The sequence below is a fragment of the Monodelphis domestica genome, chromosome 2 (genome assembly GCF_027887165.1).
Source record: "Monodelphis domestica isolate mMonDom1 chromosome 2, mMonDom1.pri, whole genome shotgun sequence".
NCBI lineage: Eukaryota > Metazoa > Chordata > Mammalia > Didelphimorphia > Didelphidae > Monodelphis > Monodelphis domestica.
The window spans coordinates 64678926-64699092 of NC_077228.1; the positions used below are offsets into that span (position 1 = coordinate 64678926).

General features: G+C 38.0%; 1 protein-coding gene and 1 long non-coding RNA gene across 7 annotated transcripts in view; one reads left to right on the forward strand and one right to left on the reverse strand.

The window, feature by feature from the left end:
- LOC103102397 (uncharacterized) overlaps positions 1–13632 on the forward strand; it is a 31352-nt gene extending 17720 nt beyond the window's left edge. The window contains exons 3-4 of the long non-coding RNA XR_008916103.1: positions 9728–9840; positions 10424–13632. This is a non-coding gene — a long non-coding RNA (uncharacterized LOC103102397). The remainder of the gene's footprint in view (positions 1–9727; positions 9841–10423) is intronic.
- Positions 11712–20167, reverse strand: part of KIFAP3 (kinesin associated protein 3) — a 196560-nt gene continuing 188104 nt past the window's right edge. For 4 of the 6 annotated variants that reach the window (XM_007480753.3, XM_007480755.3, XM_056815513.1 and 1 more), the window contains one exon: positions 11712–12184. In XM_007480753.3, coding sequence (XP_007480815.1) covers positions 12076–12184 — 109 coding nt within the window. In that variant the 3' untranslated portion in view covers positions 11712–12075. Of the gene's footprint in view, positions 12185–14971; positions 15086–15600; positions 15669–20167 lie in introns of those variants that run through there. The other 2 variants (XR_461274.3, XM_056815512.1) reach the window with 2 other exon arrangements.

Here is a 20167-nt window from a genome sequence, read left to right on the forward strand (position 1 = left end):
ATTTGGCTCCTAGATGTTTTTTCCATGATTGAATCTCATCCCTATGGTAAGCTTTGGTAAGATCATGCTTTTCTACCAGGGAAAGATTCAGAACACAGTAGGGACCAAATCTTCTGCACATTTTGCTGTTATATCTGCTCTTTGGTTTCCCAGGGATATTTTGTCCTTGCCATAAGTGTGTGCTTTGCAATGAATTACAGCAATTTCCCTTGGCAAGTTGACAGCAGCTATCAGACAGGATAAGAGGTCTTTATATGCAATTAGTTTTCCAGCTATTGTAATAAAACCTCTGTTGTTCCAAGTAAAAGCATCAGCATGTACAATGGCAAAAACATAAGTGGAGTCTGTGTAAATGTTAACTCTTTTGCCTTTTGCCAACTCAAGGGCTTGGAGTAAAGGCTTCAACTCTGCGCCCTGGGCATTGACATGACTAGGTAGTGATGCATGCCATAATGTCCTATCATTATTCACCATTGCTGCACCTGTGACCCTGTGTCCTCTATAAATGTATGAGGATCCATCAGTATCCAATTCCATATCTGAGTCACTAAGGGGGTGTATCTTTAAGATCTTCCCTAGGCTTATACATAATTTCCACCACTTGGTTGCAGTCATGTAGTGATTTACATCCCAAAGGCAAATCTGGAATCAGAGTAGCTGGATTTAAAGGTACACACCTATGAATGGTTATGTTGTCATTCCCAAACAAAATGATCTCATACTGAGGCAGTCTGGCAGATATAAATGCATGCATATTCTGTGATCTTAAGAGTTTTTCAATTTGGTGCACAGAATATACATTCAGCTTGCATCCCTGTACAATGTCATTTGCTTTCTTTACCATGAGAGCTGTTGCAACAATGCTCCTCAAGCAATGTACCATTCCCTGTGCTACTGTATTGAGGATCATACTGTAGAATGCTATAGGTCTTAAATTTAACCCAAAATATTGTGCCAATACCCCAGAAGTGTGATTTTTAAATCTCCATCTTGCTTGGTCTGGCACCAAAAATTGTGCACACCCATGCTACACAGGCATGTGCTAGGCAATGACAAATCAGAAATAAATGACTTCCCATCTGGGCTGTCCTAAGCCAAGCTTGAGCCACAATTGGCACTTGTGAGGCACAGGAAGTGAGGTAGGGAACAGCCTCTGGAGATCGCGCACTTCCTATGGACAGGGCTAGGTGCCAGTGGGTGCTAGGAACTTGAGCAAAGAGGAGGCCTGCAGACAGCTTTCCTTCAGATTGGTCACGTGAGTCAAGGATTGATTCTCCTTTCTACCTTGGCCTTTGGGCCTAAACTCCCTCTGGCTCTGCCAGAAGGTTGAGTTAACCCTTTTCTTTCACCCCCTCTTTCTTTCTCTCCCTCTCTTTCTTTCTGTTGTAATTAAACCACCATAAAAATCCATTCTGACTTGAGTGTTTCATTAGGAATTTCATAAGTGAATTCCTTGGCAACCATAAATTAATACTATATCAATCTTAAAAGGTGATTTCAATATAACAGAAGCTATGCCCTGAGATTCATGAACATACTAGTGGAACTCATAGTTTGGTATCCCTAATGCTGGAACCATGAGAATTGCTTGTTTTAACTTTGACAAAGCATGGAGGTGTTCTTTAGTTAATTGCAATGGTTCAAGTCTGTCAATCACTTTGAAACATGGGAATACCCTATGATATACTTTTGTGAGAAAATCAGCAACCCTTAGGAATGCTCTGAGTTGTTTCTTGGTCTTAGGGATTCCTAGCTTCTGTATATCTGCTATTCTTTTGCTTGAGATTTTCCTGGTGCCCTCTTCCAAGATAAACCCTAGATATTCTACTTTTGGGAGTATCCACAGAAACTTCTTCTTAGAAACCTTGTGTCCTCTCTTATAAAGCTCTATCAGTAGTCTTTTCAAATCTTCTAAGCATGTTTTAGGATCTGGTGATGCTAGAAGTAAATTGTCAACATAATGCACCCACTTGTTGTGCTTGAACCTGATAGTTGTGTGAATTTTAGATTTACTCCACCCTGCTTAGTCTTTAGAATTCTAGCAACCAGGAATGTATACACCCCCACTTAAGGATTAACTGTGAGGAGGATGGCCTATGACCAACAGGTGCTAGCAAGTGACAAAGCAGAAACAACTGATTGACCCCCTGGGCTGTCCTAAGCCAAGCTTAAGCTACCATTGGTACATGTGAGACCCAGGAAGTAATGTAAAGAACTGCCTATATATTTCGTGTCACTTCTTCTGTCTGGCTCTCCCTCGGCGAGGTTGGATTTAGCAGCATTGGGAGCTCTCTTGGCGATATTGGGCTCTTTCAGTGGTGTTGGGAGCTCTGAGCAGCATTTTGATATGTTTTCAGGTTTTGGTTCTGTAGCATGGTTTAGGTGAGGTGTCTTCCCTGAGCAATCTTGGTGAGTGGTTAGGCTGATTCCTCCTTTCCTTGATCTCCTAAAAAGCACTATCCTCTGAAGAAGCCCCTCATCTCAGAGAAGACCACGTGGCTGGAAGCCAAGCTAGAGTTAATCTTCTGAGAAGGCCCCTTGGCCATGGCCTCTGAACTTCCTTTGGCTTAGGCTAGACTGGAGAAAATCTTATACCCCTTTCCCTCTTCTCCTTGTTAATTTCGTCCTATTGTAATTAAACCACCATAAAAATCCCAAACTGACTTGAGTATTTTATTGGGATTGAATTTAAATCCCTGGTGACCACTAATATAATATATTCAGTCAACAACCCTAATTTTACCCTCAACAGTCTCTAGGTCTCTCTGAAGCAATTGGCAGAAAATAAAGGCTGATTCACAACAGCCCTGGACAAGCCTCGTCCAGCAGAGCTTATTTTGTCCCCACAAGAAAGCAAAAATGTTTTGGGAGTCAGAGTGAAGTATGCATTGCTCAGATCAATCATGGTGTATCACTGGGCATTCGGTGGAATTTGTGTAATATCATTTGGTGAAGGTGTAATGGTATGAGTCTTCTTTATAAAGTTGTTCACTGCCCTAAGATCCCCCACAAATTTCCAGGAAAAAATGCCATCTGCATTTGGTTTGTTTTTCTTAATAGCTAAAATTGGACTATTAAATTCAGACACTATTGGTCTTAAGATGCCTTGCTCCAGTAAACTATTGATGATTGGAGTTATTTCCTGAATAGCTTCTTTACTAAGCTTGTATTGAGGTACCTTAGGAAGTACACTATCCCTGACTTCTATTTTTACCAGTGCTGCTGATTTAATTCTACTCACATCATTCTGATGTTTTGTAAAAAACCCTTGTGGTATATCTTCAGGAATTTCATACATAATGTTTGTGAATTTTAGATTTTCTCCAACCTGCTTAGTCAAGAATTCTAGCAACCAGGAATGTATACATCCCTACTTAAGGATTAAGTGTTGAGGAGGATGGCCTATGACCGACATGTGCTAGCAAATGACAAATCAAAAACAACTGACAGACCCTCCCTGGGCTATCCTAAGTCAAGCTTAAGCTACTATTGGTACATGTGAGACTCAGGAAGTGATGTAAAGAACTGTCTATATATTTTGCATCATTTCCTCTCTCCAGGCTCTCTCTCTCTCTCTCTCTCTCTCTCTCTCTCTCTCTCTCTCTCTCTCTCTCTCTCTCTCTCTCTCTCTCTCTCGCATTGTCTCTCACTGTCTCTCATGGAGACGTTGGGCTTTTGTGCATTGGGAGTTTGTGGAGGGGTGCTTGGTCTTGGTTTGGCGTTTGTGGCTTGCCAGTGAGGTGACTGGAAGAAGCTCTGTAGCATTGGTTAGGTGAGGCATCTTCCCTGAGTGTCCTTGATGAAGTGACTGATTCCTCCTTTCCTCCTTTCCTTGACCTCCAACTCCTATCTGGCTTGCCAGAGCAGTCCAATTTCCCTTTTCTCTCTTCTTAATTTCTTCCTTCTATTGTAATTAAAACCACCATAAAAATCCCAAACTAACTTGAGTAATTTATTGGGATTGAATTAATCCCTGGCAACTACTAGTATAATATATTCAGTCAAAAATCCCTAATTTTACCCTTAACAGTTAATGCATTTAGTTGTTCAGATTTTTCCTCCAATTGTTCCAGGATAATAATAATAATAATGATGATGATGATGATGATGAAGATGATGATGATGATGGATAATGCTTTAGTGAATGTTTAGGTAGATATAAATATATATTTCAGATTGTTCACATTGCAGGGTTGCCCTGATTTTACATGAAAAATTGCATCCTAAAAGGTTATCCTTTTAAGGATATTAGGAGGAATTAGGAGGAAAGTATGGTCAATGGTGAGAGAACCTAGTTTAACCATTGTACTTTTGAGCTCTGGGACCTGCTGTATTTCCTCAGTAGCTCCTGCCACTGAAACCATACCCCCCTGTGATGGTATCTCCTGGGAATGTCTTTAGGACAGACTTTGAAGCACTGGCATCAACAAGAGCCTTGTATCAGGTCTTTCAGATGTCAATGAACCAATTGGCATGTTGTTAATTTGCACTGCCTTTCATCATCTGTTGACTGTATGTTTGCTCTTTTTAAAATTCATTTCCTGACTGATCTTCAGTAACACTCAGGTCTGTATTGTGTTTCTCTGTCTTGGAACATGAATCTAAACCATAGCTCTCTGCCTGCTCTTTTTCTCTGAGATGGTCAGACCTCCCCCTGTAACAGTACTTCCTGTTTGGAAGAGTAACCTTCCTTCCCCTCCCCCAGGGGTAAAAAACACCAGGGAGCAGCTTGCTTCCCTTGCCACATGGACACGTGGAGTTAAGGTCTCCTCAGGTAAAAGCCCTTTAGGATGCTAATTGTTGCCTGAAGGAAACACACTTGGACTTCCAACGCAAGAGGCTAGCAATACTCAGGTGTTGGCAATGTAAGGGAAAGAAGCATTTATACTTTCCCAGCTTGTTTGGAGAGCAGCTCCAAGGATTCCTAAGTTATGTCAGCAACAATCAGCAGCAGGCAGAGCAGGAGGCAGGATCATCAGAGGTGGTGGTGGCAGCGACAGCAGCAGCAGGTGGCAATAGCAACAGCAACACTCCAAAGAGAGTTCCCCAGGGTCGGGGTGGGGAGACAGAAGAATCTTGGTTTCTTTTCAAACTAATCTACTCAGTGAGAATTAAGGATTCTGAACCCCACTTCTGGTTGTCATAAATGTAAGATTTAAATTAATGTGCAATACTTCAAGTATTATTTTTTTTAAGTTTATTATCTGACAAAATAGAACCACATGACTAAGTTTCTCTACCTGCTCAAAATTCCCCGCTCCAACAAAGCTGCAACAGGAAGGAAAAAGACCAAGAGATGGAACTACACCCAATTTATATCCTGTCTACATCAGCACTTAATGACAGGAAGTGAGTAGGGTGCTGGGGATCATAGTTTTTAGGGTAACAGATCCTAATTACACACTCTTTAAATGTTTGCTATACACTTGTGAATCCATCTGGCCTTGGGAATTTTTCTTCGAGAGTTTATTGATGGCTTGTTCAATTTCTTTTTCTGAGATGGGGTTGTTTCAGTATTTCTTCTTTTAATCTGAACAATTTATATTTTTAAAAAATAGTCATCTATTGATCAAACTTATTGGCATGTAACTGAGCAAAATAATTTCTAATGATTCTTTAATTCCTCTTTATTGGTTTTGAATTCTTTTTTAAATTTCTGATTCTGATTTGGTTTTCTTTCTTTTTTTTATTAAATTAACCTATGGTTTATTTTATTTCCCCTCCCCACCCCCCAACCAGGTCCTTGTCTTATTAGTTCAATGGTCTTACCTTCAATTTTATTAATCTTTCCTTTGATTTTCAGTTTATATTTGGTTATTGATCTTTTTACTAGTTTAGTTATATGCTCAATTCATTGATCTGCTCTTTCTCTATTTTGTTAAACATTTAGGAATATATATTTCCCCCTAAGTACTGCTTTGGCTGCACCTCAAAAATTTTGGTTTGTGTTCTCCCTGTTTTCTTTAATGAAATTGTTGCTTGTTTCTGTGATTTGTTCTTTGATTCATTCTTTAGGATAAGGTTGTTTAGTTTTCAATTAATTTTTAGTCTTTTTTCTGCAGCCCTTTGTTGAGTGTATTTTTACAGCATTATAGTCTGAAAAGGATGGATTTAATATTTCTGCTTTTCTGTGTTTGATTGAAGCATTTGGTCAGTTTTTGTAAAGGTGTCATGTACTGCTAAGAAAAAAAGGTTGTTTCCTTTCTGTTCCTATTCATTCAGTTTTCTCCAGAGGTCTATCAAATCTAACTTTTTCTAAAATGCACTCCCTTAATATCTCTATTGCCTATTTTTTGGTCTGATTTGTATTAGAATTTTCTAGGTGATAAAAGATTTTATAATAACTGAGATGCTATCTTATCTTTATCCATGTTTTGAGCCATGGGTTATTTTATATCTTATTGCATAATTCCTTTGGAGAGGAGGTTTGAAGGGTTGATAGTTTGTGGAGTGACAAATATGTGATCATGTGACCATTCTAATCAATACTTGTGTTTATAAGAAAAGTGACTTTAATTCTCAGTCATTAATTCTTACTCTTTAGGGGCAAATGGTATTAATCTTCTTTTGAAGATATTGGACTACTCTTAGTAACATGTATTTGTTGAGTTCTTCTTTTCTAAAGGGGTTAAATTGCCTTACAAAATGGTAATGACTCTAGACTCCTTAAAAATAGGGGAAAAGCAAAAGCCTACTTGTGAATTCAGCCACAACCTGTAAACCTCAAAATTTCTTAGACTTATAAATGTTGGAAATTTCACCATTGGGAAATTTCATACTTGAAAAATTTCCTATTGATAATGGGTCTTAACTATTGGAATGTGAACCCCACTGGCATGGGAGGTTCCTTCTCTTCCCTTCTTAAGATTACTTTAGGACAGAAACCTTTTGCTGAACAATGGAAAGGACTTTGACCTATGCTTAAGCATAGAACAGGAATTTCTTTGAGTCATGATTGATTTTAGAATTGATACAATGGAGATACTTGGAATCAATCTCCACCCTATTCAGTCCTAACAGGATTGAGTAAGGGCTGCAGCCTAGATCAAAATTTAATTATTTCAATCTCTACCCTACTCAGGTTAACAGGATTTAGAAAGGGCTGTAGCAAAGGATCAAAGATTTAATTATTTGAAAATATGACCTTCAACAGACATGTGCAAAGCCAGAGACCTCTGGGCGGTCCTGGGTTAAGCTAGAGCCTCCATTGGCACAGGGAAATTGATGGACAGGTGATTGGTAGATGTGAGGACTGAGGGGAGGGAACTTGGATGGGTTTCCTTAAGGATAGGGGGGTCTGGAGACTCGAGGTGGTGGTTGAGGAGTTTGTCTGAGTGGTGGGTGTGTGCTCTGAGAAGCTTGCTCTGAAGGAAGCTGAAAGTGGGGGCCTCTGAGACTGTTTCTCCATTTTGGTCACGTGAGTAATAGGGACTGATCTCTTTTCTTTGCCCCAGCTATCTAAGGGCTTGGGCCTTTTGGCCCAGCCTAAACAGAAGGGGTATTTAAGCCCTATTCCCTTCTCTCCCTTTTTTCTCTCTCTCTATCTCTAATTACTTCCTCCTATTGTAATTAAACTCCATAAAAGATTGACTGCTGACTTAAGTTTTCATTTAGGAATTACATAGCTGAATTCCTTGGCGACCTTAAATTAATATATATCAGTCTTTTAAAGTGATTTCCTTGTCACAAACCCCATAGCCGACTTCCCTGTTGCTGGAAATACTTTGCTATTTTTGCTTTGTTTTTACTTAGCTTATTTATTGCTTTTTCTAAATTAAATGGACTAAACTTATTCATACTCATATGTAGCAACCACTCTGGGATACACTCCTAATTTACACTAGTACCTGAGACTGGGGACGGAGAGGTTGGCTATCTATCTTGGTTTCTGGGATAACTCTGTAGGCTGCATCACTGGTGATTTTCTCCAGTAACAGTCATGGCAATAGACACAATTAACAGAAAGCAAGAGCATTTATTAACTTGGTACAATAAAAACAGTAGCTATAAAACATTGTCCCTACCTCTTTAAACCTGGGGCATACTCTCCCACAAATACACAGAGCATCCATGGCGAGAGAGTGGGGTTAAATTTAGAGGAAACCCTGGTTCTTTGGGAAGTTCCCAGACTCCTTAGAACCCCACAGGGATGGTTAATTGGTTTGCTGACCTAATTCCATTGTTCCATAACTCAATCAGAAAAAGATGTTCACACCTCATAAAGCATTTAGATTCATTTTTATAATTAGCTCCAACACCTCATTAACACTTTGGGATTATACCCTTTTTGAGGCTAGACCATGGGTCAAAGATCAGCTCCCTAGCAAGATACAATCTGATGTTGCAGTGTCTTCCTTACTGCTTTCCATCTGGTATTTAGGGTCACTTGGGAAGAAAGGAAGGTGGACCATCATAGATCAAAAAAAGTCACTTCCTTTGTTAAAATAATTTATCTTACTTTCCAAGACAATGAAAGGCAAAGCCTTGAGAATGGATGGCTCCTAGAACTAGGTTTTTTTTTTTTTCATTTTAAAAGAGAAACTTATCACACAAATTAAACTGTATGTGATAGAATGGATGTGGAGAATATTTTTCTTGGTTGCTGACTACTGTTCTGAGCAGTTGTCATGATTCTCCAGTCTCCCCAGCCTTATTAAAGAATTTTCAGTTATTAAGCAAAATTATTTAACAGCTTCCAGAGGCCTTGCCTTCCATGTTACTCCCTCCCTACTAAAATATTTAAAAACCCTGCTCCCCTCTCCCTGCCCCATGAGGACTCTTGCACTTTGGGGTGTCCCAAATCACAATTACTTTTCCTTGATTTACTTGTGGGCACTACTTTGGTATCTGCTGTATTTCAGATGGACATTCTATAAATGTAAGCCATTCATCTTTTTAGGAAGCACTAACATTTTCAATCAAAATTTCTATTATGTTTTATATTACTAACATGCTCAATCCATTCCACATTCATATAGTAAGCCTTATCATGATCCCAAAGCTTTATAGATGAAAACAAAACTTTTGTGTATATGAAACAAATGATTTAATTTGAGTTATATCTTTGAGTTATCTTTTAAATTTTCATAATTTTAAAATAAATGCCAAATTTGGTTTTATTTTAGAGATGGAGAGCTGGTGTTAGAGTTAGAAAGACCTATTTCTAAGGATAGCCTCTGATACATACTGACTATATGAACCTGGGCAAGTCATTGGTGGGTGTCCCAGGAAACACAATCTATAAATTGTAGAGAAGTCATTAAGTTTGTTGCTGTAAGCTCTCTACACGGAAGAAACCATAGGTTTGATTAAAACATACACTAGGCTCAGTCTGACACTCTAGCCTGTTGGGAACTTTTGGGGTCCCGATTCTATTCAACATATTCTAGTTTTTTGTTACCTGTGTCTATAAAAAAGCACAGCATTTTTGCTTTGATATAAGTAACTGATAAAAATGTTGAACAATAGAAAGCACTGAGGCTCTCCAGCAGACTTCCCTTTCATTTGGGTCCATTCAACTATTTTTTAATTCATCTTGCTGAAGGATAATCTAGCTCATGCCTTACCCAAAAGGACATCATGGGAGACTTCATCAAATGCTTTGCTTAGATCTTGATAAACTACATCTATAGCATTTCCCTGATCAAAAAAAGGAAATAAAGTTAGACTGGCATGAGCTATTCTTAATGAAGCTATATTGATTCTGTGTGATCACTTTTTTTTCTAGTGGTTTATTGAGAATGCGCTCTGGAGTGATAATATGCTCTAGAAACTGACTGAAGAGGGGTCAAATTCAAGATCACCGACTTCTCGTTTGCAGACTCCATTCTCGTCTTTTTTGTAAGTGGAAACATTTACCCTTTCCAAACCTGAGGCAGAACCTTTATATGATGGATGGCTGTGCCTCAGTAATCAAATCGACCCATTCTTTTAGGTGTCTGGGATGTAGTTCATTTGCACCTGATAGACTGAACTCATCAAAGGAAGCTAGCTGCTTTCTCTTCATTTATCTTGAGAACAGCTCTCTAGTAGCCATTTTTGTTCTATTCTTTCTAGTACAGATTTCATTCATCTTGATAAAGCAGCTTCCTGTGTCAGTCATTTATCAACATTTCATTCACCCATTAAAGCGTGTTTTCTAAAAGTGATTGAGATCCAGTTTACACTGAAAATTTAAATGCTCTCTCTGAATTCTTATGTAGTATTAATTTGCTTGGCAAACTTGCTTTATTTTCCCTTCATAGATGCATAATGATAAATTTAGACCAGCTTTGAATTTCTGAATCCTGGCATAATGACACTTATAGCCCCAGGATTATTGTGAGAGGGCCCTTTATCAGTGGTAAAGCACCATATTAAACTATGATCATTAGTGGCAAAAATCCTTAGAAACCTGAAAAAGGGTATTGTGCATTTCTTTCAGAGACACACTGGATAAAGAGGGTAAGGAAAGAAGACAGAAACAGATGTCTTCCTTTGAGCGAGTACTGGAAAGGAGAGGAATCCAGGCAGAAGAAGGTGGCGACAATAATTAACAAGATGTGAGACTTGTAGAGAAAAAAGTGGCACATGCTTGTTGCCCTCCACCAAGTGTCCCAGCTCAGTCTGTACCAGGGGCTGGAGAGTCAAAGCTGTAGTGTCTGCTAGGCTTGTATCAGTGTCAGAATGTTAAGGACTGTGTCCTGGTGTCACCTCATAGATACCCATGAAGAGGAAAGATAAGTTACATATCAGCAGAATTCCCACAGTGATCAAACAGCTCCTTTAATGAGGGATAATGCCTTACAGCTTTTGTACCTTCCACAGATTTATACACAGTAGATGATAAATGGATATTTGTTTATTTTCTATTTGATCTGTTTGAAGTAGGGCTTAGAGACAGGGAGGATCTGGATTCTAATACTATTGGCTATAGACAAGTCACTTCCCTGAGCCTCAGTTTCTTCATCTGTAAAAAGGGGGTAATATAACACCCATAGGATCTACTCTGGAGGGTTGTTGTGACAGTGTATGCAAAGCACTTTGTAAACCTCTGAGTGCTTGCTAATGGTCAGCTCTGGTCCAGTTCTGCCTTCACTCAGGTTAGGGATTATAATTCTCCCCAATCTTCAAATCTAAATGCGAGATTACCAGCTTGAAAGTTTAGCCAGTAAGGAAAAGACTAGTTTCAATTCAGTGGGTCTTATAACTAAGTGCTATATAAGCTAAGTGGAGTAGGCTAGATGAGAACACAGAGTGTAAGCTCTGTGGGCTGAGCCTTTGGAACTAAAGGAAATGAAGAGTATTTAAAATCCTAAAAGATTCCAACAAATTAATTGCCATTTAACAAGAAAGAGGCTGGAGTATGTGAATACAAATGATCTCTTTTTCTGCTTCAAAGCATCTGGTCATATTTAATAAACTCAAAAATATACTATATTGTGGTGTTCTAGGACCAGAGAGGGGTAAAAATGTTTCATTAAAAAAAAAGCCTAAAAGCACCAAATCTGTCCCACTACTTCCTGATAACACAGAAGCCAACTCTAGGAAGATAGTCTCAGACCATGCATGGTGTGAAAGGGTGACCATCTTTTCTTGCAAATCTGAAAGTCATACTTGGGATATAAATTGGGGTAAAAAAGAAATAGGGGAACAAAGTAAAGAAAAACCGTACATAAATTATATAAATGTGTGAGTCCAAATGAAATTCATTAAATACAAACACATGACTGTCTTGTTATCAGCACTGTGAGCTTCTTGTTTTTAATAGAAATTAAATTAATTGCTTAATATACATAATGTAGTGTTTACTTTCCAGTCCAGTAGATTTTTAACATTCACTTTCAAGTCCCATGGCAAATACTGTACAACCTCAAAATGTAGCCTGATGTGTGAACTATATCACCACCAGCAACACAAGCAAAAAGAAAGAGTTGGATTCAACCATCAGCTAACAACATATAAAAAAGGAAACATGACACAGACCTATGGTGGTATCAACATGCATTACCAGGCCAAGGTCCAAAGTTAGCTAAACACGTACTGTTTTCTAGCAAGTTGGGAGGACACATCAAAAAGGATTTGGGACAGGGGTGACTAGCGAGATCCATAGCCATAGTAGTAAGGTTCATCAGGGCGGAATCCATAAGCTGTAGCTGGGCGTCCAAGAATGCCAACTGGCTGACCAAAACCATCTACTCCAAGACTAAAGGGAGAAGAAAAGAAAATACAATTGTTATGTTTGTCATCACAGAGATAAATGGCATAGCATAGTTCAAGGAAGAGGTCTGATATTTTGGAATTCCAAAGTTCTATTGCTAATAGTGATGCTGATCTCTGAACTCATTAACTGACCTGTGTTTTTTCTCTGCTTAAGTTTCTCTGCCCATTAAATATGTATAATAAAGCATAAGCCTTCAACAATTAAAAAATTTACATACCAGAATAACATTCAAATCAATATTAATATTGAACTGAATATTTGTATCAATATTTAAATTTGGTCATTCAAATAATCAATAATATCTTCAACTGGACAAAACAGAAGCAAGGAGAAGAAAGGGAATTTGGCATACATGAAGCTGGCATTACTGCCAACCATCAGTGTAGCATATACCCATGTTTAAGGGTTGCAGCTTAGGAGGGCTAAGTCACACAATAAGCCTATGACAATGAGAAACAGAACTAGGAATTCTGGCACTCAGACCTCTGGAAGTTATGGGCCATGTAATTTTACAAGTCTGTTGCTCAATGTTTAAGGCATGTTGAAAATAGCAAATTTCTTGTGACTGACAAAAGGACAATCATTAATTCTGGGTAAATTCACTGTACATTAATAACTAGAAGCCAAAAGCTAATCTGCTTTGTTGTAAAGATGGAAAACCTAAAGGATGGATAATTCTATTATTTTTAAAAGCGATTCCCTGATCATCAACATATTATTTGGAAATGAATCTGTCCTCCAGATTATCAGAACAATCAAAGAAATACAGAGCAATGGGATAGAGAATTCACTGTGCCAGGCAAATGAAGTGGTTACAACATGCTCATGCAGAGCTCATGCAGTGGGTACTGGCACAGCTGTTACCCCTCACCCCCTTGAAAGAAATCCAACATAGAGAAATTTAGGCTTATGGGAAAAAATAAGTATATAAATAAATAATGAGATTCTGTTGCCTAGAAAGATACAATTTGTTAGAATACTAGCAAAAAATACCCACAAAATAAAACTAACCCCCTCCCCACTCCCGCCCCTCCAGCCTTATCTAACAAATTCTTTTAGAAATAACAATTGCAATGTTTAGGGAATTAAAAGGAAATTTCTATCTTAGGTAGGGACAGTGACAGACTAAATTTTAAATTCCAAGTAATACACAAAATACTCCTCCCTCTTATGTGTTTCTGTTTTCAAGGCTCAGGGAGTACAGTTTCTGGTAAAATAAAATATTGATCCAAATATAGGCTATACTCACTCCTCATATGTGGTTTCTAGTATGTTTTATAATGGGTGCTATTTTTTATTCTTTTTCCTTTCATAGTGATCTTATTTTAGGGGCATGACCTATATTTCAGGCCATATTATTTTGTATGTTCTGATAGTTCTAGAACATTAAAATTTTTTTTGGAATAAATAATTTTAAAAGGTTGGTGGAATTAATCTGTATGATTTTTTTTTTAAACCCTTACCTTCCGTCTTGGTATCAGTACTGTGCATTGGTTCCAAGGCAGAAGAGTGGTAAGGGCTAGGCAATGAGGGTCAAGTGACTTGCCCAGGGTTACACAGCTGGGAAGTGTCTGAGGCCAAATTTGAACCTAGGACCTCCCGTCTCTAGGCCTAGATCTCAATCCACTGAGCTACCCAGCTGCCCCCTGTATGATTTTTGCTGTGACTTTGAACCAGTTTTTCCTCTTACACCCATCCTTTGATGGAGGTATGTATACATCTCTAATTAAAAAAAAGAAGCAATAGGAAAATATGATTTGATAGATTCACTGTATGGATAGTGTTTAGAAATGCATCTAGTTCTGAGAGTGAGGCACACAGCATCTTTTTACTAGTAGAGAAAAAGCCTAATCTACCTGGAATAGATGGAAAACAACTTTGTGGGGGGTATTGGATATGAATCATACACATAGTCAATGAACTTTTGGGTACTAAAGGACTGCTTACATATTTTATGGATTACCCAAGTGCCTTATCATGCTTTTTCTATGTCTCTGGTCTCTCTCTGGAATTTTGACTGACTACATTTTACATCTTCACTATCAGTTGCATATGGCCAAAGATGTGCAAAACTCAAAGTAACTTTGCTACTTATTAGCAATAATGGATTAAAATCTTGTTAAGAAAAAAAGCTTAAAATTAATTGCTAAAATATATTTTGGGGGGGATTATATATTCAGGCTAGGGAGATAGAGGCTGGTAAGTTGGCCTAGGAAAGACTTGAGTTTAAATCTTGCCTCTGACACAGCTTGCCTTTCTTCCCCCTACAACCTCCCACCCCTCAAATCCCCTCAGCCCTCTAGATAATTCTCTACAACTATAAATTTCAGGTGCAATGTCAATTTGTATTGGTAGATGGATTTTCCTCATCTGGGAATTTGCTCCTTACACCAATGAAAGTGCAAGTTCAGGCTCTCCCCTATTAATGCTACCACTCCTGGTTCCTGAATAATGGAGATCATCCATTGTAGACTAGGCTAATATTCTTGTTATTCTATGGAGGAAAAAACCGTGAATTATCTTTTTGAATGGTATTTGGCATGTGTCCCCTTGATTTATGCTATAAGAAATTAAAAAATATATAGTTTCCACATATCTCTGGTGCTCACCAACACTCTTGTATAATCTATGCCTAAAGGTTAGAGGGTGATATAACCATGGCAATCTTATTTTCAAGATTATTCATTTAAAAATAATTTAACCCTCATTCACAATGTTAAAGTCTTAGACTTTGGGTTCTTTAAACCTGTAAAATATAAATCAATTTACTTTCTTGGAAGTGTTGAGAATAATAACCCAAATTATTGTTCAACAGAAGAAGTCAAGCCTCAGTAGGTTTTCTTTCCTTGCTATTTAAACTTGAGTATAGTGACTGGGATATATCTGTAAAAGGAGAAGAGAGGACCTTCCTAAGAATAAAAAATAATAGATATTTCGATATCAACTGAATTATCTAAAACCTAATTTTTAAAGCAGATCAATGACTCTCAGTGGTCTACAATTTCCATGATAAACTAAGCCTCAGAAGTCCAATTGGCATTTGAGCAAGCAACAAACTGACAGAATTTTCTCTAAAATTAAAAGGTCTGTAAACATATTTATTATAATAATAAATTTATAAGTTGGCCACAGAAATAATTTGGAATGTTGCATTCATACATACACACAATATACACGTATATTACACATGTATGTATGTGTGTATGTAAGTACATGTATGCTTGCAAAAAAAACCCAAAAAAACCCAGACATTAGAGATGCCTTTTCACATGCAGCACGTTGCAAGGCAGGATACCAGCCAGTGATGAGGGGGTGGGGGAAGGTAAAATGAATCTGTGATATTCTAAGCCTCTTGCCAAGTCTCTTTTGCCTCACTTCTGTAAAAGGAGATCACCTACCTCAGGTATTTGTAAGGTTTATTTAATGCATATTTGTAAAGCACTTCGAAATCCTTGGGTGAAAAGTGCTGCACAAGCAAAAGCATTATCACATTATTAACATTAGATTACAGTGACAATGGTTTCTTTTCTTCTTTCACAATCCCAGGTCAGTGATATCAACATTAACAAGGATTATTAGGCATTTTTGTGGGTGCTACAACAAAAGACATAGAACTGACTTCAAGCCAATTGTAGAATTTTAGGATTACAGGAGGGAGCTCTTTGAGATTTAGGTGATCATCTGTTGTCTTCTGGAACAAGTCCAATGACAGATTTAGTTCCAAACCCAGGGTTCTACCAACTAGTTTCTGAATGTGCCCTGAAGTAATGCATGCTGGAGAAATCGCAGAGGGCAGGTTTTTTCCTACTTCTTCCTTTTCCTTATAAACAGCTGGTAGCAGCTGCCGATGGTGACATGCTATTGCATCTGGTTGTTCTATGGTACAGAAGAAATATTTACAGAAAAATCTGGTAGCTCTTCAGTGGATTCCCTTCAGAGGGAATCCCATCTGGTAATCATCATATATGAACATAAAATTGATCATGGGAACTCTTGTGCAGAAAGGAATGGTTGGGTTCTGTCCCAGGAGTAAATCTTTGTAAGCCCAAAGGATAGGAAAAGAGGGATCTAAGCCTCATGGGAAGACAGCCCCAGTTTGGCATTTTACAATCAAACAAAAATGAAAGAAACATTGTGTTTCCTGACAAGAAAGGAAAAGTGTGATCGTCTTCCTGATTGGGGTGTTAAATGTAGCTCCAAAGGATGTTCCTGGAAGTGACACCATGAGGAGGGCCTGGTTTTGACTGAGAGAAAATCCTGAGGCATATGTAGGAGTTGATAGGCTGCCAAAGGCAGCCTCCTATCCTCCACTGAGAATAACTACTCACTGAGAGGTATACCAGGGGAGAGATCTGTTTTCTGCTAACTGAGATGGTAAAAAGACCTTTGGGAGAAGGTTACTTTCTACTGAGCATGTTATTTTCCTTTGCAGGCCTATGGACTGGCTGGGGCAGCCCACTGTAGTGAGCTGTGGGGAGAATTAGATATTAGCAATTGGCCTTTTCCTTGTTGAGTTTCTGGTAAATTAGGGTTCTTGATGTCCTAGACCACAGAGAGAGTTGAAAACACTATTGTTTGTGTACCCTCTTACTTTGGAGAGGTGTAAGAGATTGTGAATATCAGAGAAAATGTCTCCTCTGCCTTCCTGTTGGTCAGATGACCTAGAATCAGGATAAAATGCTATTTTGTTTCCTCCCAATAGAATTTTCTTTAATTTTATAACTGTGTGCGCTCATGAATGAGGAGGCAGTATTCCTGGAGTGGGAAAGCTTGGGAGAGACTTCTTCCATTTAATCAAAAGAAATCCCAAATTCTCTCTTGGAAGCAACTGGTCAGGCTTATTTGAATTTAGGTCACCCGTTACTGGGCCAGACCTAAAGGGAAATTGGAGAGGGATTAGGGGTTAAGCTGTTCTTGTCCAGGTTTCTAGCATGCACATTCGCCGTCACCCCCCATAAAGGAGTCTTCCCCAGATAGCATCACTTGTTTTTGTTTTTATTTCTGCTATCACATCATCTGTTTGGTTTATGTTGAATTTGTAAGTCAGAGAATATGCCTATATCTTTCTCATTACTCCTGGAGTCTTTTCCACCTTGTATTCATGAATTTTTTTTGAGCCTAAAGCAGAAATATTTTTACCTGTTGAAGTTCACTTTGTTAGCTCTGATCCATTGGGTCTGTCAGTATCTTTTTCATTCCTGTCCCCTTGACACAAAACCCCACGCTAATCTTTCTACATGTAAGTGGGACACAGTAATACTTTTTATTATCCATTTTAATAACATAAGATAATATCTTAGTACTGTGTAGTACTTTGGATCATCAGAAAAAAGGCTATGAAACAGTGATCCTTCCCCTGAGTCAGCTCACAGGAGGTGATCTGTCTAGAGCAGAGGCAGCCCTCAGGCAGCCCTCAGGAGGCATAGCACAGAGCCCTCAATCATCCTAAGGTTGGCTTTAACCAGATGAAAATGTAATTGTGAAATCTTTACAGAATAAATAAAAATACAACAAAACAAAGATAACATTACATTTTAACACCAAGTCAACATGCAGCTGGCAGGGATCACTGCAGTATCAATTAGTGTCTGTTCTCTCCCTTCCCTTCTTACCCCTCCCTCCCCATTCCAGTTGTAGACCATTATTCTACAGTACTACAATGCTTAGGGCTAGCTAGGTGGTGCAGTGGATAGAGTAGCTTGGTGTTGGGAAGACTTGAGTTCAAATCCAGTCTTAGATACTTACTGGCTGGGTGACTCTACTCATGGCACTTGCCTGCTGTCTGCCTCATTTTCTCATCTGTAGATAAAGATAATAAGGGCACCCACAAAAAAACCCACAGGGTTTTTCTGGCACATAGTAGGCACTTAAAGGCTCATTTTCTTCCTTCTTTCCATAAGAAGTCATTTGTTGGGGCAGCTAGGTGGCTCAGTGGATAGAAAACCAGGTGTGGAGGTGAGAGGCCCTGGATTCAAATGTGACCTCAGAGACTTCCTAGCTATGTGATCACCCTGGGCAAGTCATTTAACCCCAGTTGCCTAGCCCATACCTGTCTTGGAACCAAAACTTGTACTGATTCTAAGATCTAAGGAAAGTTTTGTTTGTTTTTAAACTGCAACATTTTAGAGAAGGGACCTCAGATACTGTCTAGTTCAATCACATTGATGAGATTCCAGACCCACTGGATATTGGAGAATTAACTGGGAAAACAGAGATAGATGGGAAGTCTCTAGATATGACACATGCAGTGGAAATTCTAAAATCTGAAGAAATCTGAGAAATATTAAAAAAAAAAAATCCCAAACCTAAATGATTATAATTTAAAACCTAACCACTAGATGGAGTAGTTACTCTATCTTTACTGCCAAAAAAGTTTCCAAGGCAGGATTATTAAATCCAAACAATTCCTCAACATACATAAATTGATAAAGAGAACAAGCCATGGTTTCCATTACTTTTTCAGCAAATCAATGTCTTTTTTATACAAATGTGAAAGTAATTTAGGTACAGATCTCTGGAATATCAATCTATCAGTCATTTCCAAAAAGTTTTTTGGCTGTGGAGTTCTACAGAAAATGTCAAGAGTGGAAGATCAGAGTCTGATTGTTTTGGACACTTAAAAAATTACACCGATGCATGATAAAATACTATTGCAAAACAGTGTCTAAGATTTCCATTTAACATCTGTTAAAGAGAATCTTACTGGCATATGTGTACTGTATATAGAGTATCTAGTTATCATATATATGCATGCATATACACATACAAGGTATTTCCTTAATCCTATGCAAAGGTAACCTGCCTAAAAGTCTACACTTCAAATTCTGTAATTTGGGGAGAATACCAGCCTAGAAAGCAACCATACAATCTTCTCTAGACATTTTCATAAACATTTCACAAGCTTGGATTCAAAGATCTCCAACAAGAAACAAAGCTGAATTTTGCCTTTTGGTGTATCGCTTCAAATTTAGCTCTTCTTCTGAAATATCAATTTGTTTCTAATGATGGTGGTAATCATTTATCCTTTCAGAATTTCATTGAGATTTTGTCATACTTATTTGTGCTTTCAAGCATAGAATTTACTAACTTTATAGTTGTATCAATCAAAGAATTTGCACACTGGTGTTAAGAGGATATAGTGACACTATAAAATAACTTTATATATTAAAAGTTTTCTTTTCCTCTTTGGCAGCTACTTTTTAATAAATTTATAATTTTGATATCATCTAGTTTAACTTTCATAGATGAAATTAAGACTGAGAGAAATCAAGGGACTTGCCCAAGGTTACAATCAGGTTTTAAGAACCTAACTGGATTCAGACTCAAATCCTCTTATTCCAAATCCACACTTTTATTACAATAGGTGTTCTACAACCATTAAATAATCAAATACAAGACAATTAATTACTTAAAACTGTGATGGATCCAAGTTTCTTACAATAGTCATTTTGGACTTAAATTTTTTCAACTAACTGTGAGAACTTCTTGACATTGGCCATCTTGTCCTGTTAGGTAATGTTCCATTTTATACCAATGAGGTACAAAGGTCAGGTTAACACTTAAGACTGATTAAGTAACCCCTGGGCTGAGTGAATAAACCATCTGGATCATTAACAAACTGTCTGGATAATGGCTTGCTTATTCATTACAGGTTCCATATTTATATAATCTGTCACATTACCTTTCTTTTAAAATAATGAAATTACTGGAATAAAATGGTGCTCTCAACTTAAAGAAAAGGCAATGGAAAAAATGATATTTTTTTCCTTCCTGATTGCTTAACCATACAATCTGGAAATGAGTGGGTTAAACATTGAACACTACAACTAATTACTATGTAATGCTAACCCCAGTTGCTGGTTCATTTTGAGACCCTTTAAAATATGAACTGTGTATTTTACCCCTATGCACTCTCTTAATGATTTGTTTTTTTAGACTGAAATCACTTCCAGCCATCAGTTATAT